This window comes from Tubulanus polymorphus, chromosome 2, assembly GCF_964204645.1.
Source record: "Tubulanus polymorphus chromosome 2, tnTubPoly1.2, whole genome shotgun sequence".
NCBI classification, from domain to species: Eukaryota; Metazoa; Nemertea; class Palaeonemertea; order Tubulaniformes; family Tubulanidae; genus Tubulanus; species Tubulanus polymorphus.
Genome location: NC_134026.1, coordinates 2,915,519 through 2,938,597, shown reverse-complemented (window position 1 = coordinate 2,938,597; position 23,079 = coordinate 2,915,519). Strand labels below are relative to the sequence as shown.

General features: G+C 36.3%; 2 protein-coding genes and 1 long non-coding RNA gene across 3 annotated transcripts; 2 read left to right on the top strand and 1 right to left on the bottom strand.

Annotated features, from left to right (window-relative positions):
• Window positions 1-120: 120 nt before the first annotated feature.
• On the bottom strand, window positions 121-1,009 carry LOC141900730 (uncharacterized). The gene is made up of 2 exons (XM_074787751.1): window positions 876-1,009; window positions 121-770 (listed from the first exon to the last, which is right to left on the bottom strand). Exons 1-2 carry the CDS (start codon window positions 997-999, stop codon window positions 124-126), a joined length of 771 nt encoding a protein of 256 aa, XP_074643852.1. The 5' UTR covers window positions 1,000-1,009; the 3' UTR covers window positions 121-123.
• Window positions 1,010-10,275: 9,266 nt separating this feature from the next.
• On the top strand, window positions 10,276-12,002 carry LOC141900564 (uncharacterized). The gene is made up of 3 exons (XR_012618723.1): window positions 10,276-10,903; window positions 10,982-11,094; window positions 11,445-12,002. It is a non-coding gene; the product is annotated as an uncharacterized LOC141900564 (long non-coding RNA).
• A 6,743-nt stretch (window positions 12,003-18,745) lies between these two features.
• LOC141899311 (pre-mRNA-splicing factor SLU7-like) lies at window positions 18,746-22,953 on the top strand. The gene is made up of 14 exons (XM_074785541.1): window positions 18,746-18,847; window positions 19,307-19,499; window positions 19,605-19,755; window positions 19,909-19,989; window positions 20,089-20,253; window positions 20,391-20,594; window positions 20,695-20,792; window positions 20,925-20,992; window positions 21,096-21,292; window positions 21,466-21,570; window positions 21,668-21,775; window positions 21,919-21,987; window positions 22,099-22,287; window positions 22,655-22,953. Exons 2-14 carry the CDS (start codon window positions 19,330-19,332, stop codon window positions 22,832-22,834), a joined length of 1,785 nt encoding a protein of 594 aa, XP_074641642.1. The 5' UTR covers window positions 18,746-18,847; window positions 19,307-19,329; the 3' UTR covers window positions 22,835-22,953.
• The last annotated feature ends 126 nt before the right edge of the window (window positions 22,954-23,079 follow it).

Below are 23,079 nucleotides of genomic sequence, written 5' to 3'. Positions count from 1 at the left end.
TCAAAAAGAAAACATTAATTTCTTGTGTTTGATTTTATCATGATTAGATTGTGATGCACGCGAGCATATCATAAAAACATTTATGACATTGGGTATGATTAGAGAGAGAGAGACGTGTATATATTATGATACATGCATCAATTCCATTATATGTTCCATTTTGGACCGTAACATTGTCATATTACAGCACATTGGTTTATCAAACTCGGGCATTTCGATCAGCTTTACTTGAAACCTTTTAGACTCTACCGGTGCAAGATATCCAACGTCAACTCTATAATGTCCTGCCGTATTTTCGTTTACCGCCAATTTCAACACGCGATCCGAAAAATATTCGTAAAGAAAATCCGGTTTAACTTGTATTTCATCACCGTCGGCTGATAACTTGTAAAGTCTCATATACGGTGTGGGCCAACCGACAGCAACTATCTCGATCATATCTCTGAAATTGCTGGACACCGGAATTTGGCCTTTGAATAATGTGTAAGTGTCGTTGTACCAGGTATTTAATTGTTCGCGGGCATTGAGTCCGTGTATGATTATGTTACGTACACAGCCGAAATCCGTGACGTCATCGACCACTTCAGAGCAAACGACGAAATCAAGTTTACTAATTCCGTAAGTGTTAGCGATGTGCTGCGCATAACCAGCGCAGTAGTCTCCACGCTTAAATTCTGAATTTCTTTCGATTTTAAGTTTTGACCGTATCGACATATAGCTCACGGTAGAATTAGCAGCGTTAGTTTCAGTTCGAATTCGTTCCGATGAGGCTTTGAAAAAAAATTGTTAAAAACATGGTTTAAGCATTTTGCGTCGGAGTATGAAATCTGCATTAAAAGAAAATATTTTACTTAATTTACTATAAGAAGTTTTACCTTCACTGTAAAACATACTTTCCGGTAACCCATAAACATAATTTCCATCGGCCGAAAAAGGTTTAAACCAACGTGCATTGTGTCCTTGTCTACCGTACGCCTCCATCTCAAGATTCAGTTCCATATCAACTCCTGGTTTTATGCGAACCACTCGTGGTGACAGTGCTTTTATTTTTGGTAATTCTAAGTCGAACAATTCTGAACTGTCTGCCATTATGTTGATTGGTATCTTGATGGCATAAGAGGAACATCCTCTGAGATAGATCCCAATTTGCGGATGATAGAGCGGATGTCTATTTGGTCCAATGTCGATGCTAAATTTTATCACTATGCGGTTGTTCCCTTTGTTTAGCGTCTCTTTACCTTTGTAAACAATCACAAAAACGGTACACGTTATAAAAGTTCGAATCGACTCGTGATTGGGAAGATAATCGACCAAGACTTATTCATACCTTAGTCAGAAAACCATGACTATAAAGTCAATTTGTTATTATTACCTTTCTCTAAGAATAATAATTCCATTTCACTAATTTCAGCTCTGACATCGACTTCCAAACTAGTTACAATATCTAGCGAAATTTTGATTTCTGTTTGGTTTAACGGTGATATCACTTTCAATTCGTGTATCTTGCCCAGATTTTCTTTGCAGTTTCCCTTTGCGAAATAGGAAAACATATGTAAACCTTCCAATTGAATATATTACTATGTAAACGTAATTCACTAGTATGAACATGTACTTACACTGTCAGGACTACCGTAACTCGCGAATACAGGACAAAAAATTACAATCAAAAACAGCAAAATCATTTTGCACTGAGGCTTCATTCTTATTATATATGCGTGTGATTCGCACTCAAGCTAGACTAATATATCAGCCCTTATATCCGATAGAAAAACAAAAAACAGTAATCTATCGTAGTTGAGTAGTTTAGTAATTGTGTTATTAGTACGCAGTTATTATAGCAATCAACCTCGTATGGCGTTTGCATTTACGGGTGTAAAATGAATGCGATATCACAATGCATGTTTCCTGAGCCGAAATAATGATATTTTTTTCTAGAATGATGGCAAAATTTCAAGCTTACGCCTCGGAGACTCACACCATCCTTGAAAATGCCCGTAGAAATACTGGGTTGATTCTTCGCTATTTTGTAAAGGCGATTGACTAAATAGTTACGTTTGCATAAATCTTTAGGAGGATTTTAAATTACGATCTGATTCTTCTCTTTGCAGTTCAATAATGCGTTACATGCAATGAAATGTTCTGGGATATCAAAAAGAAAACCAATAATTTCATCTTTTGTTTTGTTTGATCAGATTATAATAATACGTCGGTGCGTGCATATCACGAATATTTCTATGATATTCTTACATGAACATACAGTCTAGACGTCATCAGGGGCGTCACCAGGATTTTTTTAAGGAGGGCTAGAATTAAAAGAAGCGGAACTATGCCATTCTTATAGCACATCATCCGTCGAAGCGTAGACGAACATTTCTGAATCCTCAAAAGCGCTTGAATGTTTTAAGTCTTAATTTTTAAAATTCGGAGCTTGGAGGGCGTTTTCCGAACTTTCGAGGCAAAATATTTATAAACTTTTCCAAAATATGAAAAAAAAAACAAAAGTTGGAACCAAAAAATGCGGAACATGGATTCAAAGAGGGGGGTTATTCGCACCCCGACCCCTCTAGTGACGCCCATGAATATACGAATCTATTCTTAGTTTACAATTTCGACTCTTACAAGTTGGATCGCCTTATTTGCTCCACAGTCGCGGACCCGTTCACTACTTTATAATAGTTAAACTGAGGCATTTCGATCAGCTTTACTTGAAACCTTTTAGATTCCAACGGTGCAAGATATCCAACATCAACTCTATATTGTCCTGCCGTATTTTCGTTTACCGCCAATTTCAACACGCGATCAGAAAGATATTCGTAAAGAAAATCCGGTTTAACGTGTATTTCATCACCGTCGGCTGATAACTTGTAAAGTCTCATATACGGTGTGGGCCAACCGACAGCAACTATCTCGATCATATCTCTGAAATTGCTGGACACCGAAATTTGGCCTTTGAATAATGTGTAAGTGTCGTTGTACCAGGTATTTGATAATTCACGAGCATTGATTCCAAAAATCATTACGTTACGTACAGAGCCGAAATCCGTGACGTCATCGACCACTTTACAGCAAATGATATACTGGAGGTCACCAATCCCGTGACCGTTAGTGATTTCCTGCGCATAAGAAGCGCAGTAGTCTCCACGCCTAGATTCTGAGCTTTTGTCGATCGTAATTTTTGACCGTATCGACGAATAGCTTATGTTAGAATTAGCAGCATTAGTTTCAGTTGGAATCGGTTCCGATGACGCTTTGAAAAAAGGAATTTGAAAACATGGATTAAGCATTTTATACGAGGCCGAAGAATCAGCGTTAAAAACAACATCTTTTTCATCTTAGATGATAAGCCAGGATTTAAAGACATCGCATACCTTCGGTGACGTAGGCACCAGTATCTGGTAATTCTGCAATGTATTTCCCATCAGCCGAAACGGCTTTGAACCAAAATGCATTCTCTCGTGGTCTACCGTACGCCTCCATCTCAAGATTGAGGTACAAATCAACTCCTGGTTTTATGCGAACCACTCGTGGTGACAGTGCATTTATTTTTGGTAATTCTAGGTCGAACAGTTCTGAACTGTCTGCCATTATGTTGACTGGTATCTTGATGGCATAAGACGAACATCCTCTGAGATAGATTCCGATTTTCAGGGGATATTTCGTATCTCTACGTGGTCCGATGTCGATGCTGAATTTTATCACTTTGCGGTCGTTCCCTTTGTCTAGCGTCTCTTTACCTTTTCAAAAAAGTGCTAAGATAATCACGTACCCGTAACACAATTCGAATCAGCTTGTCGTAATTGTAAAGATAATCGACCGAGAATTGTTGGTACCCGGTTCCTTAATCAGCAAAACGTAACTATATATAACGGAAATTAATTATTACCTTTCTCTAAAAACAAATAATCCATTTGACTTATTTCAGCTCGGACGTCAACTTCCAAACTAGTTACAATATCTAGCGAAATCTTGATTTCTGTTTCGCTGAACGGTGATATCACTTTCAATTCGTGTATCTTCCCGAGGTATTCTTTACAGTTTCCCTTCGCATGTCATAGAAATATGAATTCAAACCATATGAATATTTACAATGTTTAATCTGATGCAAAATTAGTGATCATGATACTCACACTGTCAAGACTACCGTTACTCGGCAATACAAAACAAAAGATTCCAATCAGAAAAAACAAAATTGATTTTCGCAGAGGATTCATTTTCACTACAACTTATGTACACGAGCTACAAGAACTATCAGTCTTCAGTGATAAAACAGTTCAAACGTTGCTATTTGTGCGCAATAAACACTCGTAGGTTAGTATTTTATTGCCTAGCAATCATCTTCATTATGTGTTTATATGGATGAATAGCGAGATTAGGGCATCGGTTTTCTGTGTCGACAGAATGAGGTTTTTGGAATGACCACAAAATCTCGGGATAAACGGGTTCACTGGCCTCACCGAAAGGGGTCCATGAGAGAAAAGAGACTCCACGACTTATAAGTTCAAAGTAATTAAAATTACTTAATCTTTAATTAGTTTTTAATTACTTAAGTACCAGCATTCAGCGATTGACCTCCGTAGATACATATGTAGGTCGTTCATAACTATTACGGTGACGACCGCTTTTGTAGCGTATCAGGGAATATTGACGCATTGAGACATTCAGTACAATCTCTAACGTAACAGGGCTAGCGATCCTGAAACCCGAAAATTAACAACCCGTTGCCCCTTCACATGTTTATTGCATGGTTTTCTATCATATTAAATGTTAGCATGTGTCTTTGACTTTACGTTCGTTTTGTCCAATTTTTTCGCGCCCAAAAAAGTTCACCTTCAAGCCGCATTTCATGATCGTTCATTTTCTGGCTCCAAGTAATTAAAAATGCCTCATATATCTCCCCTCAATTGCATCGAGGAGTTTTTTTTACTGAAAATCTGTCTATTGACGGGATTCTGTAAAAACAGTATGAATGATGAATAATCGTGAATACATGGTATTAGTGGGTTTTCCCCCAATGACTCAAATAGACCGCTTTCCTCGTGCATGTGAGGTAGTTATCTCGGGGTGCATGAACTGTCCGTGACTAATAAACTAATTTCATTAGTAAATGTTTACGCGGTTTCTATGATAGGAAGACCTGTGTTGGTGTGAATCTGTACTGGAAGTGCTATCGGTCGGTATAATTTATAAATTATTCTAGAATTTAAGAAAAAAAAACAGGCGGATGCTTATAAATTCGGAAGTAGCTGTTGGGAATCAAGTAATTTATTTCATGGCCTTATTAAAGTTCCTCCACTATATTGTTCAGCTGACTACTGGCGCGTATTCAACCCGGCGGTGGAACCTCAAAATGTAAATCCATTCAACAATAGAGACACAATTGCGGGTTTTCAGAGTTGTTGATATCATTCTGACACGCGCTATTGAATACGTCACCGGCTGACCACGGTGTACACAAGCATAGACCATTCACCTCAGCTTACTCACACTGTGAACATGCTACCGTGGATTCTCCTCCTGGCGATTTTCGCTGCGCTCCCGCTCCTGCTCCTGTTCCTGCTTCCTGAGGAACGACGTCTTTATGTTTTGTGTATTACTGTGTGTCTCTGTGCTGTCCTGTACTGTTCTGTGTTTAATCCGTTCTTTTTTGCAGGTTCTAACCCGTTTTATTTTTCAGGGCCGATTTCTCTGTCGAATTTCAACGTTTGCTGGAACGAAACTAATGTCCGAAAGCGTCAGCTCTTCTTCGCCGGTCATGTGTCGAGGATGTCAGACAAAGAGTCGGTCAGGAAATTCTGCCCTCTACACGCCCTCATACGGAACACGCAAACTAGGATGACGAGGCCTCACTGCCCCCACCTATCTACAAAGTGTGCTGAGTGATGTCAATGACGGGCATATCTGTGGGATTGCGCGGGATACAAATGGAGTGGTTATACTGGATTGTCACGCTACTAGCATCCATTGTGTCCTTGTGACCACCCGGATGAGGGATGATTCTACTGTCACGCTCTTTGTTTCTGGTATTCTGAGTTGACTGAGGGATGATTCTACTGTCACGCTCTTTGATTTCTAGTTTGAGTGCTAGTTTTCATTGTGTCCTTGTGATAACCTCGGTCAGTGGATGAAGTCTCTCGTCGGCTTGTGAGTGCTAGTTTCATTGTGTCCTTGTGACAACCTCGGTCAGTGGATGAAGTCTCTTGTCACGCTTTTGGGTGCTAGTTGAGATCCTGAATCTCAACCCGGTCAAGCTGGTTGTACTGCACTATTTGTGTTTCGTGCAATTTTACAGGTGTGTCAGTTACTGACGTCGCCCAGTACATCCTGCAGTTAGATGGGGAATGTGAGGCGTCGTCATCCTGGTTTTCGCGTTCTGTGTGAGGGCGTGTAGAGGGCAGTATATTCCTGGCTGGCTCTTTGTCTGGTGTTCTGGGCATGTGACCGGCGACGGAGAGCTGTAAAGCTTTCGAACATTAGTTTTGTTCCGTACCAGGTTTTCATCGCTCTTCTCTTTTTTTTCATTTCAGGACTCCCAAGAAGAAGAAGAAGATGGTAGAAGGCGACTACAGAAGATGGCGAAAAAAGAACACTTAACTCAGCAATATTGAAAGTTAAGTTGATACACATGTAAATTACGATGGATGATACAGAAAGGATTGTGTAACTACAGAATATCATTCTTTTGCTCATTTCAGCTAAACGTAATCTGGAAATGCCCAGCTTGATATCAACCTAAAATCTACCCACCAGAAGTGACCACAAAAGACTCCACCTTGAATAAATCAACCACCGAAAGACCTGCCGCAACCGAACCTGGCAGTCTTGACCTCATTCTGCATAAGCAACAGGAATGCATACAATCCGGGACATAAAGCTAAGTTGATTTTTCATACCTGAAGCAAAATGCATAGGCACTGGAAAGGATAGAGACGCTGGTCAAGCTCGGCATCTCCGCACTACTTTATTGAGGCTCTGTGGCTGGTATATTGTATATAGTAAAATGAAATATAACTAAGGCTATGATTGTTTAAATATTTACACTATTAGACGAAATCAATGAGTGAGGTCCCTTAAAATAAAGGCCACTATATATATATATATATATATATATATATATATATATATATATATATATATATATATATATATATATATATATATATATATAATATAAAAATAAAAATAAATATAGGCCTACTTTGGCTGATAATTAAAATGAAGATTGGTCAGTTATTAATTCAGATTTTTTTAAGTATGTACAATTAAGATAAATTCATTATCTTATGTGACATTTGAAATTTTTCGAATGTACCGTAGATATTTCAGGCCTCATATGACTATTGTTTAACTGACAATCAAGATATAGAGATAGGACAATTTACTAATCAACCAATCGCTTAGATATTAGCAATCATTCAATATCTTATAATGTTTGATGAGAAATTTTTTTGGTGTAGATATTTTAGGGCCCCGTATACATTTAGGCTGGCTTTATTTGTAAAGATATATATCAATTAAACTTTATCATCAGTTAATAGATTTTTTTACGAATAGTATATTGATACATTTATAAACATTCAGGCACTTTACAGTATATATTATGTGCTGCTTTACCCATTGCATTAATGAAAGATGTATAAAATAGTGTCTAGGGCTCTATCGAGATCTGGTGTAATATGGGGAAAAAACTACGGACTGTGCATCTTTTAGAAACTATGATTACGTCTCAGCACTTTGACAAATCTAGAATGAAACAAAGCTTAAATTGATTCAAATCATTCCCCAGAGCCATACTCTGTGCCTTGTTTTGCGCTATGATTATTGATTAACTGACAATTATCATATATATAGCTAGGACAAATTGCTCATTAACAAATGGCTTAGATGTTCATAATTAAGATTCCACAATCAATATTTCATGTAAGATCAAAAACTATATGTATTACAGGTCCATAATATATGTCGTTAAACTGACAATTTAAATATAGCTGATATATGTATGAGCACATCTGAATTAGTCTCATCGACTGATCAGTACTTGCATCTTAAACTGCCGTACTTACGGCGACTGGTCATGCTCTTCAATATTGCCAAAATTTACCGAAACCTAACTGATTCAAATAATATCTAAAAGCATTACTGTGTGTCAAGTGACGCATAGTAGATATCGTTTAACTGACAATTAGAATATAGCTTGAATTACTCATTAACGTATTACTTAGATATCTACAATTAAGGTAAATTCATTTGTTATGTGAAAATATTTTTAATTCAGGTCCATGGACATTTAAAGCTGATACATGTGTATCTGAGCACATTTATTTATCTGTATCTAGTGAACCTATTGTGTCTTCATATAGCTGTATTAGTTTTGACACATATTGCCAAAATCATTTAACGCAGATTTACTTCCGATCGAAGGGAGATAAAACAAATCTGTGCACAAATACATTCCTCAATTTGGAAGGGGGAATATTTCAATTTCACTGTGTATGTCAGATTGAGAGCCTTATTCTGACAGGATATCCTAAACTTAGGTCTTATTCCTCTTGCTAATAGCTATCTTTTACTAACCCCTCTCCTTCAATCTATATTCCAGCATCATGACTCGCACTGCACCAGGGAGGTCCAGTCATAACAAGGTCTTTCGATCCTTATACACAGTGTACTGTAAAAGGGAAATAAAGATTATATAGCCATTCGGCTAAGGGAATTTCTAATTTACCACTAAAAATATGCCTTTTTATCTTTAATTTCTGATGAATTCAAATAGTGACGAATTCACCACATCTGAAATTCTACTCATGTAGATTTTCAGGCTCCATATAAATATTGTTCGACTGACAATTAAAATATAGCTAGTATGATTACTAATTAATGGTTCGCTTAGATACCTAGAATTTGATTAGAATTAATTCAATGTAATGAATATAAGTGAAACTTATTCAAAATTGCACAGTGGATGAGACGACTGTATCGCGCAATGTCATCTGCGTCTAACTGGGCCACGTGTGTGTGTGGGATCTGTTGAATCAGTTAGGTTTTGGGGGATTCTGGGTTAATTAAGCTAGGTATCAAAAGCTCTGATGCAAAATTAGCAGTTCAAATAGTGATTAATTCAAATTTGTACCGGATCTGAAATTCTTCTCGTGTAGAAATTTCAAGCCCCATATAAGATATTGTCCGAGACAATTTCAATTATAGCTAGGACATTATCAATTAACTTATTGATTAGGTATCTAATTCAGCATCTTCATATAAGGTAAAAGTGCTCAAATCTAAACCATAGGGGTTGATAAGACAACTGTATAATTTAATATTGATTGATAGATAAAGAATACTGGGTATGTTTTAACTCTGTCTCTTGTGCGTGGGATTTATTGAATCTTTAAGGCTTTGCAGAATATTACTAGCAGGTTTGCACTGTATGATGGGCCTGGGTTTCAATAAAAGACACATCAAGAATTTCAAGAAGATAGAAGAGAAAACAGTTCAAAAACGATTTGATAAGATTGATTATGCATTACTAAATTTGTTGTAACTCTGGTATTCCTAGAGATGTCTATAGATGCTTTAGTTGAATTGCTGTTAAACTATAATAATCAACCATTGCTTAGATATTTAGAATATAGATGAATTACTATATGAGTTGAATTTCATAAACATCATTTAAGACTATTATTAAAATCTACGTATCGATCCACGTTGCTGATCTTATATATGAATTGACATGATAATTATGATCAGTGATATTCCAAAGGATTTTCTGCTCAAAAGGTTCTGCTCTTTTCTTCAGCTTGCCGTTTCAGACTGATTGGAAGATAGTTTGAATGAACCGGAATCGAATTTCCCAATTATGTACTTCGATTTCAGACATACTCGAGAAAAACTACAATAAACTTTAAAAAATTAGACAAATTTAAACGGTGAAAATGACAAAAAAATTAAAGTTAGACAAAATTCTCCCACCTTGTAAACTTTCGGACTAGTTACATGAAAAAAAGACCAAATATTGTAAAATATAGTTATTTCCAAAATCTCGATGTATTAAATTAGGCAGAAAAAAATAGACAAAATTATTCAACCTTGTAAACTTTCGGACTAGTTACATGAAAAAAAGACCAAATATTGTAAAATATAGTTATTTCCCAAATCTTGATGTATCAAATTAGGCAGAAAAAAATAGATAAAATTATTCAACCTTGTAAACTTTCGGACTAGTTACATGAAAAAAAGACCAAATATTGTAAAATATAGTTATTTCCAAAATCTCGATGTATTAAATTAGGCAGAAAAAAAATAGATAAAATTATTCAACCTTGTAAACTTTCGGACTAGTTACATGAAAAAAAGACCAAATATTGTAAAATATAGTTATTTCCCAAATCTCGATGTATTAAATTAGGCAGAAAAAAAGTAGACCCCAATCAGTAACTTAATATGTGCTTCGACTATTTAAACGATGAAAACGACCAAAAAAATTGAAGTTAGACAAAATTATTAAACATTGTAAACTTTCGGACTAGTTCCATTAAAAAAAGACCAAATATTGTAAATTTATCTTCAACAATAAAGTAATTTCCAAAATCAGAATTAGGCAGAATAAAAGATTGTTTGAATGAACCGGAACCGAATTACCAATTATGTTCTTGGACTTAAAAAAAAAGATCTGTAAAAACGACCGCCGATCACGCAACTATATCTGTACTTCGATTTCCGATTTTAAAAAAACCGCTGTATCGCTCCCAGCAGGTGTGGTAGGTTTGTAAGGGACACCAACTCGAAAAGTCAAACGAGAGCTTGAGGTCAACAACTCATCAAAAATCTGCCAATTAGAGAAAACAGTGCACAGAAACCAACCGACTTAGGAGATCCTCGTCGATGATGAAACCAGCAATCATAAAAGGTAACTTGATATACATGGAGTTATTACGATGATTTCTAAATGTCGTGATTACAGGATATATTTATTTACTCATTGCAGCTAAGTTTCAACTATAAGAAAGAGACCAGCATAAAATCAACTACTCATCTGAATGAAATCTACGGATTTGAACAACCCACAGAAGAATCAAACTCATTAGATGGAAATTACCGGTATATAGAAATTTCAGGCCTCATATGAATATCATTTGATAAGTGATTATCATCGAAATCTATTTACCTGTCCACATGGCTGATCTTAGAACTTTTATCTTTACTAGTCTTACACCTTGGAGTAATAAATTTTTCAAATGATTACTCCAAGCTTAAACATTGATGAACTAGTCCTACTACTGTAATTATTTATTGGGGTTTAAATCGGCAATTGATGTCAATGAACCTAATTCTGATTTTGGAAATTACTATATAAACTAAGTGAAAAACACGGTGGCTTGTAATTTGAAATGACATGTAAGTTATGATAAATCTGTCTAAAATGTTTTGCTTTCTTCACTTTGTTTCAGTCAAACTACATCCCGGAAATAATGGCCTGAAGAAGACACAAGTAGACAAATACCCATTGACCCATTTGCTGATGAAAACTGCAGAAGCCCAGATGAGAAGTTTAGGAGCCAGTACGGATTAATCACTCAACGATGGAATCTTCTACAATCAGTGGTTGATTTCTATAAAACATTTTATCAGGAGCAGCAGAGACAATGGTTTATCTCAGGAACACTGAGATCTAGCAGCGGCAAAGACATCTGTAGTAAAGTATTGATTTTTTTACTAATATCACCCTTTTTCAGACCAGTCTGATAGGTAACATAGTTTAAAAAATTTACCTGATTGCGTGGAATGGAGTATGAAAATAATTGTTGAGTCGAATATTGAAAATAGTTAGATAATTAGTTAGATAATTAGGTTCCTTAGGCCTGAGAAAGGAACTCTACGTTTGAATATTTCAATATAGAGAAAACTATTTTATAATGAGTTTGTAAAAAGATGTGTCATGTGTTTTGCAATGTGACAGAAATATCCTTCTTAGAGTCTAATAAAAGCTAAGCTCCATTAATTCACGATATTGGTCTTCGATCTTAGGTTGATAGATAAGTCGAGTTGGTTAGTCACTAGGAGTATGGTCGCGTCGAGCGCCTAGTTTTGAGTCGTAGGTCTGTTGAGTTAACGCCTAAACTGAGATATAGTTTCAACATGATATTGTAAGTTTTATTGTGCTTACCATAGTTAAACAGAGTCAATACAGTGGCTTTGCCCTGTAGATATCACACGGTTAGGAAACATAGAACATAACGTTCTATGTACAAATAATAAGTATTTGCAGAATTGTAGATGTACTAATTTGATGGCATTGATATTTTCGAAGGCCCGTGTAACCAATTTGAGAAATGAATCATATATGTCGATTTTCACATGGAGTTTTAACTTTGAGCCTCCATCAATCTGTTCGATGCTACGTATTTGAAAGCAAAAGCTTTATCTAAAAGGAGACCATTATTTATATCTGAGAGGTAAAGCTAAAGTTATAGCTAGGACTAATTTTGAACGTTTTAACATTGTTTATAGCTGTTTGAACTTCTTTTATTGTAATGGGTAGATCCATATCACGAGATGGCTCTCGTGAATAATCACTTAGCTTCAAATCGGGTGTATAATGATTATTAAGAAGCGGCAGTGAATTAGTAGTGCTTTTTTAAAATGGGCCCAGAACTTTACTGTGAAAAAATGCCTGCAGTTGTAAATAGAGGAGTATAAATAATACATGATACAAAATACAAATACATGAATAAATAAGAAAAACCAATAAATAAAAAATTATAAATAATAGGTAGTAAATAATACAAAATACGAGTTCATAAATAAATAAATAATATTTAAAAAAAATAGATATAATAATAAGCAACAATAGAAACAAACAACAAATTAATACTCTATTTACATGAAAAGGCATTTTTTCAAATATTTATCAATAAGGTTTGCTCATTTATCGAACAACCTTCCCTAAGTATAGCGAAAACCCGAGATCTTTTCTGTTGTTGTTTTTAGCATTCTATCAACTCAGTTATTGTAATAAACAAAACAAATAACTATAAACCTTAACTAAATCGAATACACTTAAAAAAATAACTGATATGATAGAATGCTTTGAATAATTGTGATGAAAGATCGACCCGTCCTTAGAACTAGCTGCGCTCAATCACTGCTGTGACTGTTTATTGTTATACTGGGGTAGACTTACGGGGCAGACTTACTATCTAAAATCATGTACATACATTTTACTTTTTAGAAAGAATTTAAAACAGCTATAAACTTAAGTTATTTTTGTTATCGATTAGTTACCGATCGTATAATTATGTTGATGTTTTCGAAACTGGAAGAAAAAACGTCAGAATAGTTAGTATTTAATGCCAAGGTGCTTGAAAATCTTTAAGTCGGGGCAAAGTTGGCAAAATTCTAGTTTTCAAGTGAAAGTAATGTATACGAAAAAGAAATTAAGAATGATCAATTGATACTCCAAGATTTCTGGAGTGAATCAGTATGTTTCATCTCTAGTTTTAACGCTTTATGTAAGAGACTGTTATTGTAATACAGTTCACGTGTTTGTAAATTAGGAACTTGCTTAATGATTCCTCGATTAAGATATTATTGTTGTGTGAATAAAACAATGTACATTTTCATCATTCATGTTAAAACTTTTCAGTTGTTAAGTTTTATAGCAACAATTTCACTGTGGTGCTTATCAGTGGTTCATAAAAAACTGATTTAATTAAGGCCCTGTCGAAAATAGAGGATAACTTGTGGATGCAGTGCTAATTGGTCCACCGTCCTAGCTTTGTTTTGATTATCGGTTTAACGCTTGCCCCCTCAACGTGCCCTACATGAGCAGTCCGATTGTGACACAATCATCCCTTGCATCGAGTGGGATAAAAGCTTTGAGATATAGAATTACACAAGCCCGGTGGATGAGCGATAATGATTACCTACATGCCCTAATGAAAACATACTTGTCCCGGGCAATTGAACTAGTGCATAGATCGGACCCTGCTTTATTTCAAATGTAACATTTGTGAAATAAGCTAGTTGATAATGTTTGAAGAAATCTCTTAAAGACAAGGAAAATTTGGCAATGTTTTTAGTTTTCTTGTAATAAGTAAGATTAATTAGTTAACCTTACGCTCTCCAGAGTGTGAGGGAATTTGTAGGTGTAATGTATTCATGTTTTTATTCTGAACTGTTTTTGAATAACTCATTAGAAAAACGACATACATGTTCGTCATTCATAAAAAAACGTTAAAACTTTTCAATTGTTCAGTTACGTGTATTGCAACTTTTTCACTGTGGTGCTTTTCAGTGGTTCATAAAATACTATTTATATTAAGGTCCTTATGGAAAATGGAGGAGCAAAATAGAGGAGCATTCTCTTGATTAATGAGGATATATGAACAGTATTAATCAGTAAATTGTGCTAGCTATATATGGACTCTAAAATCATGGCTTAACAATGTCTATATGGGTCCTGAAATATCTGCACGAGAAGCACCTCAAAAAATTCTTGAATCTAACTTAATCGTAGATATCTAAGCAATAAGTTATTAGTAATTGACCTAGCTGTGTTCAAATTGGCAGTTGAAAAATATTTATATACTCGATTTATCTTGCTGAATGCATAGAAGAGAATGCCTCCAAAATACTTTGCATTAAATGTAACATTTGAGAAAATAACCAATTTGATCATGTCTGAAAATCTCTGAAAGACAAGGCAAAGGTGGCAAAACTCTAGTTATCTTTTAAAATAATGTTATTGAAAATTAAATCAAAGACTGTTTAAAATCAAAAACGAAATGTTCATGTCAATTGTTCTTAAAACGCTGAATTAAGGTCGTATCGAATCTAGTTGAGCTTTTTCTTGATAATCAAATGTCATTTGAAAAGTTGACATGATAGGTTCATATTTCATGAAATATAACAAAGTGTCGGTTATATTGACCTCATGAATTGTCAAATTCATAATCTTAGACTTTCAGACTAGTTCAATTTTCTGTGTTTTATGGATAAAAGTTTTTAATTCTTTGTGTATTTTTGTTATTTTCCTATTGATGCAAATTGTATAAAATCAGTAGTAGTGGAGATGTATTGTATATTAAAACTTCGAAATACTTTACATGTTACTTTTGTGGTTTAGAGTTATTACAATTTCATTCATAGAAAAAGAATTAAAATTACTATTAAAATTTGAGAAAATAAGCTAAAAGTTAATAATATGATATGTGAAAATAAAATGATGTAAAAATGTAAATCAGATTGATTACTTAATCCTACGCTTTCCAGAGTATTTGGCCAGGTTTATCTCTGGTTTTAGTGCGGGGAGCCATGGACTCGAGAGTCCATGGTTGTAGGCCATAGACGTTTCTGTTTTAGAGTCTATGGTTGGACTATGGATGTATAAACTCTAGTTTATAGTTTATACGTCCATGGTTGGACTGTTTTTGAAATACAGTCCACGTGTTTGAGGAGCTTACGTTATAATACCTCGAGCACAAACCTGCCATTTTGTATAATTGTTGTATGAGAATAAATATGATTGAAATTCTGTTTAGCTACTCTGTCTGAACTTTGTTAGTTCACCAGTCAGTCGTTTTTTGTTATCTTGCAATCCACCTCTTTTTTCAAACCAATATTCCCACCAACATTGTGCGGAGACGAGAATGTCCGGAAAACATGATAATCGAATATTGGCAATACAGCTTACAATTTTAACTGCACACTGACACTTGTAGACCTGTTAGAAGCGAGTGTTGAGCTGCCGAAGAGTAATTACGAAATTAGCAATCTTTTTGATTGTCACTATAGCCATCAGGGGCGGATCCAGACCGTATTGCCCAATACATTGTTCGTACGGTCTAAAATTTAAGTGCCCTTCGGGAATATTTTGTGACGGCATATATATTTCACCACCCGCTAATTTGATATTTCCACTGATGATCGGTTTGATTTTTATATACAGAAGCAGAGTCCTGAATAGTTAACTTTGCCTGTAAAAGGGGCACCCAGTATCCTTCTTTTGGTGTTAACATTACATGATTAATTACATGAGATTTGTGTTTCTCTTGTAAAAATCATTGTTTTTATTTTCTTCATGCTCTCGGTAAATGTAGCCGATGACCTCCTGATCGTCTCTAAGGTTCGAACCCAGTAATTACTGATACTGGTTCAGAGTGGTCCTGATGCTGAATAGAGGATGCACAGGGGTGTCCCGGGTTCGAATCCAGTAATTACTGCTGCTGATTGAGAGTGGTTCTGATGCTGAATAGAGGATGTACGGGGGTGTCCCGGGTTCAAACCCAGTAATTACTGATACTGATTCAGAGTGATTCTGATGCTGAATAGAGAATGTACAGGGGTGTCCCAGGTTCAAACCCAGTAATTACTGATGCTGATTCAGAGTGGTCCTGATGCTGAATGGAGGATGTACAGGGGTGTCCCAGGTTCGAACCCAGTAATTACTGATACTGATTCAGAGTGGTCCTGATGCTGAATAGAGGATGTACAGGGATGTCCTTGGTTCAAACCCATCAATTACTGTGATTCAGAGTGGTCGTGATGGATAAAGGATGAACAGGGGTGTCCCAGGTTCGAACACAGTAATTAATGATACTGGTTCAGAGTGGTACTGATGCTGAATAGAGGATGTACAGGGGTGTCCCAGGTTCAAACCCAGTAATTACTGATACTGATTCAGAGTGGTCCTGATGCTGAATGGAGGATGTACAGGGGTGTCCCAGGTTCGAACCCAGTAATTACTGATACTGATTCAGAGTGGTCCTGATGCTGAATAGAGGATGTACAGGGATGTCCTTGGTTCAAACCCATCAATTACTGTGATTCAGAGTGGTCGTGATGGATAAAGGATGAACAGGGGTGTCCCAGGTTCGAACACAGTAATAAATGATACTGGTTCAGAGTGGTACTGATGCTGAATAGAGGATGTACAGGGGTGTCCCAGGTTCAAACCCAGTAATTACTGATACTGATTCAGAGTTGTCCTGATGTTGAATAAAGGATGTACAGGGGTGTCTAGACCGTACAGTGCTGCAGTGCAGTGCTACAGTGCTATGTTCATCGTTAGCGGGATTTTCATACACTAACTAAAGTCAACTTTGGCAATCGACGTGCTGTCCAGTTATTCTCCGTGACCTTAGCTTGCCAGAGTTGACTAACGTTAGTGTATAAAAATCCCGCTAACGATGAGCGTAGAGACAGCACCGTACGGTAAAATGTTGATATCTTAACAAAAGTAATTACTGATAACCGATTCAGGACACCCCTGTACAACCTCTATATATTCAGCATCAGGACCACTCTAAATCAGCATCAGTAATTACTGGGTTCGAACCCGGGACACCCCTGTACATCCTCCATTCAGCATCAGGACCACTCTGAATCAGTATCAGTAATTACTGGGTTTGAACCTGGGACACCCCTGTACATTCTCTATTCAGCATCAGGACCACTCTGAATCAGTATCAGCAATTACTGGGTTTGAACGAGTGGCCCTGATGCTTAATGGAGGATGTACCGGGGTGTCCCGGGTTCGAACCCAGTAATTACTGATGCTGATTCAGAGTGGTCCTGATGCTGAATATATAGAGGATGTACAGGGGTGTCCTGATGGCGAATCCTTTCTAGTTTGACACCGTAACGTGGTACATGTATATCGTTCTCATATTCGAGAAGCATGAATTGGTCAGTGGTGGTCAGTGATGGTCAATTTATGAATTCTCAATATTTATGGCGAATCCTTTCTAGTTTGACACCATAACGCGGTATATAGTTTTCAAATTCAAGGAGTTTGAATTTGTCAGTGGTGGTCAGTGATGGTCAGTTTATGAATTTGCAATGATTCTTCAGTAGTTTGAAAACAAACATGACTTGAAAAATTTCCGAAATTCGAAGTCAAGTGGTCAGACTCGGGGATATCTCAATTGGTCAGTTTCTGACCATCATGGTGTCACCATTGTGGTCTATAGCTCAAATGAAACATGTGGAACCGACGAATGGGCCCAAAAGCGTAAGTCATTTCCTGAGTTATGTGATCCAAAAATGTCCTAACTGGAAAAGGCAGTCTCTCAATTGTACGAAACCAAATCGGACAGGACAATTAAAATTTGGGAAGGCCACAGGCAGTGGTCTTTCTACGAAGCCCACGCGGTGAGCGTATTATTATGAAATCTTTTTTTAAACCACCATGTACCACGAAGTAATAAGCATCGTTGTAAGCACTTGAAACAGCCATTAGCCACTAGATCAAACATCATACCGCATCCCCGCAAATAGGGGTAGTTCAGCAAACCGGGGTTTTCATTGGCCTCTCTAGACTACCCCGCCAGTACGGGTAGCCGAGCAAACCGGGAAACTCATAATGTCACTCGACGAAAATGAGGTTTTGTAATTCAGGGTGGAATATCAATAGATCTCTATCTAGCTACCAAATACAATCATGTTTTTGTTTGTGAGGCCTACAGAATAATAGTTTATCGCGTGATCAAAGATGATTTTTACTGCATGCGATTCAAACAAACTTTGACCACATCACCGTCGAAACGGGGTCTTGTTCTGTGCCAAACATTATGTTGTGATACAATATTGCAATTTATCTTTCAAGAATATAACGATGAAAATGCTTTGCGGATGCTTAATAAACAAGAACAGAAAGAAACACCGTTTAGAGAAATGTATGTATTGTTTAAAACTCGGAAGCAATAAATCTTTATTGAATTGAATTGGCTCTAAATAGGATTCCCTGCCCTCATGACGTCATTGGGAAATACCCTGAAAACTTACGCGGTGACAATACGTATTAATATCGACCTTTAATCTAAAACTGAGAGTGTATTACGGTCAAAAAAAGGTAACTACATTACCATTTGAAAGATGTATCGAATACACGCCACTATGATTATTTCCCGTTTTAGTCCAGACGCAGGAATCTGGACCAATAACCCAAAGGTCTGGCTTTAAAATCAATTCAATATACTTTATTGTATTAGTTTTTACTTTGCAATCTCTGTTAGACCTAAACGAAAGATAAGTTAGATATAGTATTAAGATTGGCGACTACTCTTTTGGCCACTCTGCTTTTTTGTGAAGTAGATCTTGTTGATTAGGATGGAAATGTTGTTCTCAAGTTGCTTTTGCAACACAAACTCATGTTGTCTTTTGTTGCTGATGCTTGGTTCGGTTTGAATTGATCAGAAACAATCACTATATCAGCGTAGCCGTACTAACTCTCAAGTATTAACTGCAAAGGTTGCGTTTATTTTTTTTGAAAAGTGAATAAAGAGTGTTAGGCCTACTACGTTATTTGCAGGTGTTAACAAGGAGTGTTGAAAAATGTCGTTCGTTTTGAACTTACCACCTTCGATGGTGGCGAAGACCGCCAAAGAGGGCGAAGATGAGGAAGGAGAAAAAAAGAAGTCGAGGGAAGATTACAAGAAGATGAAAGAATTGGAGGAAGCTCGAAAAGCTGGAAGCGTTCCTGCCATGAAAGATGAAGAGGGAAAGTATGTATTTGAGCATGATGAATTAATTCTGATTTCGCTGTAGTTAATTGCTTTACTTCTTCATAGCTTGTTGAATTTCAATGAATTCTAATATCTTCTTTTTAGAGACATCAATCCTCATATTCCGCAGTACATTATGCAAGCCCCGTGGTACTATGGAGCTATGCAACCCACTCTTAGCCATCAGAGAGTGCAGGATATGACCAAAAAACCTATAATTAACATGGATACCTGGTACAAAAAAGGAGTGAAAGAAGTACGTCTATTAGGATTTAACTTTGATATTCATTCATTCTAATGTAGAGTTCAAAAACTGATGGAATGGATTATTGTACATTGTAATAGCTTCATTAATTTTTCAAACGTCTATCTCATTTTTCCAGTGATCATTTTCTCCACTATTTTTTAGGGCCCTGTTGCTACTAAATTTCGTAAAGGAGCTTGCGCAAACTGTGGTGCAGTGACTCACAAAAAGAAAGATTGTTTGGAGGTTAGTTTCAAATGTAATGATTTTAAACACGATCTTTTGCTTTAATCAAATAAATCTATGGTAAATTCTATTAAACGTATGTTTTCCGATCTAATTCAGCGACCCCGTAAGGTTGGAGCAAAATACTCTGGAGATTTCATAGCACCCGATGAATATGTGCAACCGAAATTTGAATTTGACTATGAAAGCAAAAGAGATCGATGGAATGGTTACGATCCTGAAACTCACAAAAAAGTGATAGAAGATTTCGCAAAATTGGAAGAGGTAGGTTCTACTACAATGTTTGCTTGTTTGAAAAATCAGTGTTAGTTTAAAACAACATTCATCGGACTTAAGCTCAAGTTCATTCTCTCATAATTGTAGTGTTAATGCTATATACGGTATTATTTTTCATTATTCAGGCCAAGAAGCTCCTGAAATCCGATCGACTCGAAAAAACATTAGAGGAAGGAGATAAGGAAGAAATAAAGGAGAAATTGCAGGTCGGTAGCGACGATGAAGATGAAGATAAATACGCAGAAGATGCTGATATGCCCGGTCAGAAGTTTGAAAGTAAGCAGCGAATTACTGTACGAAATCTTCGTATAAGAGAGGATACTGCTAAGGTATTAATTAACATTCACTTGTGGTTTACTGGTGAACTCTAACTTTTAGTTTTCAAAGATGGCATCTCTTTGTACGCTTATGAATGCTTATGTTTTATAGTATTTGCATAATCTGGATGTGAACTCGGCGTATTATGATCCTAAAACGAGATCGATGAGAGAAAATCCATTCGCTAATCAAGGCAAAGATGCCAGAGAGTAAGTTTAATGTATTTGAAATTTCATGAAGAATTGAAACAACCATCGACAATCATTAATCAGATTCAACATTCATGAGAATTTGATATACCGTAGTTAACATACTTCTCTTAAATCTTTGGTTTTGTTTAGTTTGCCTTATGCTGGCGATAACTTTGTTCGCATGTCTGGTGATGCCAGGAACATCGCGCTTGGGCAAAGTAAGTATACCGAGACCCTTTTTCAATGAAATTGAAAATAATGTTCTTTGAACTAATTTATTTTAGAATAGATTCCTAATGCGTTCATGTTGTTCCTTTTCAGCATTTGCTTGGGAGGCATATGAAAAAGGGGCCGAGGTTCATCTTCAGGCCGACCCTACAAAACTGGAATTACTGACGAAGGAGTACGAAAAAAAGAAAAACGAGTTTAAAGATGATCATAAACAGAGTATTTTAGACAAATATGGTGGTGAAGAACATTTAGAGGCACCCCCCAAACAGTTGTTATTGGCTCAAACGGTATGTACAAATCAAACGTTTGAGAAAAAACAAAAAATCACTGTCAGTTATCTATTTCATTGTCCTTAATGATTGAGATAAATTCTTATTAGCTTAGATGAATGACTTGTTCTTTTGCTTCATTCAATTTAGTTCCGATATCAAGTTGCATTTGTACCATACTGTATTTATAGGAAGAATATGTGGAATACTCGCGTCATGGGGCAGTGTTGAAAGGTCAGGAACGAGCGACTGTGAAATCACGTTTCGAGGAAGATGTTTACATAGGGAATCACTCCGTAAGTTTTCACAAAAAAAGGATCTTTACTCCGTTTTAGTTTTGTAATGTTTTTTTTCAACCGAATTTGATAATAATGATGATTTCTCTGACTGTAGAGTGTTTGGGGTTCATATTGGAAGGATGGCAAGTGGGGTTTCAAATGTTGCCATTCTACGGTGAAAGGATCATACTGTACTGGTGAAACTGGAAAACAGCTAGATGAGGTATGAATTATATCTGATACAGTTCATAGTTTAATAGCCTGTAAACTTGACATTATAATCCACTGTTTCAGCTTTGATGTATTTATATGTAAGTGCAGGTGCTATTTGTTATGGATGTTTATACTAAATTTTCTTTGTTACAGAATGAGTGTCCAGCAACTTTATTACAATCTCAAATGGAACCACCAGAGCCTGAAAAATCTTTAGTCGAGGTAAGTGGTGATCTGAACCTTTGTAGCCCTTGTTGTTTTGGCATTAGATGGGTATGTTTAATAGCTAGATAGACCGTGTACTAACTGTATGTGTTCTGCTTAATGTTATAGCTTCACCAAGAGAAGAAAGATTTGTCAAAAGGACAGAAGAAACGAGAGAAAAAACGCAAGAAGAAACAGCAAATGAAGCGAAAGCAAAAGAAAGTAAAGAAAGAAAGTAGCAGTAGCAGTAGCAGTGATAGCAGCAGCAGTAGTGATAGTGAGGACGAGGAAGCAATCAAAGAAAAGAAAATACAACAGGTAAAATATGATATTCATAATAAGACAACATTGTTATGATTAAGTGTTGGGACGAATGATTCTTGTCATTGATGAATGATGTGTCTTCGTGCTGGGTATCATTAGAACTGAGAAAAATGAAGCCAAGTTCAAAATAGATAGGAAAAAGATCTGGTATAAAAAGGATGAAATAGCGTTGTTGTACTACCCAGGGCCCAGTCTCACAAAAAAAGTTGAACTCAAATTTTGGGTGTTATTGCCCTTCGTTACTTCATGTTTTCAATGAGGACAACAATTCAAACTTAACCGTTTTAGGCTTAAACTTTTTCGTGAAACTGGGCGCTGGGTATAGATAGTCATGTTATGTAAGTTGTTACGTTTGTTATAGGCAATGAAAGAGTTGGAAGAACAGTCTAAAGAAGCTGATCGTTTGCTGTCTATAGATGAACGGAAACGACCGTTCAACAGCATGTTCGTAGCTAAAGAACCAACCGAAGAAGAAATGGAGGCTTATAGGCGAAAACAAAAACGAACTGATGATCCGATGGCCGCATTCTTTACTAGATAGGATCATTTTGAATATTTCGTTATCGTGGCTATGCTATATTATTGTTTATAGATGAATGTAAATTATTTGTCTTAAACCTTGTAAGATAAATGTACATAGATGAAATGAATAGTAATAAAGATTTTGAAATGAAATTCGACGTTTTTTTTAAAAATCCACCTTGGATTTTAGTTCCAGCGGTCTACTGCGTTCGCTTTTCGTCCGGCGTTCGTGGTAGACGGAATCCAGTTATATTTTGGGGAGTT

Excerpts from the sequence above, each read along its gene's own strand:
- LOC141900730 (XM_074787751.1), bottom strand. The coding sequence starts at position 999 with ATGGAACTGAATCTTGAGATGGAGGCGTACGGTAGACAAGGACACAAT. Across the intron at positions 771-875 it reads AAGTATGTTTTACAGTGAAG|CCTCATCGGAACGAATTCGA; the intron begins GTAAAACTTCTT and ends TTTTTTTCAAAG.
- LOC141899311 (XM_074785541.1), top strand. The coding sequence starts at position 19,330 with ATGTCGTTCGTTTTGAACTTACCACCTTCGATGGTGGCGAAGACCGCC. Across the intron at positions 20,595-20,694 it reads TAAGAGAGGATACTGCTAAG|TATTTGCATAATCTGGATGT; the intron begins GTATTAATTAAC and ends TATGTTTTATAG. Across the intron at positions 20,993-21,095 it reads GAACATCGCGCTTGGGCAAA|CATTTGCTTGGGAGGCATAT; the intron begins GTAAGTATACCG and ends GTTCCTTTTCAG.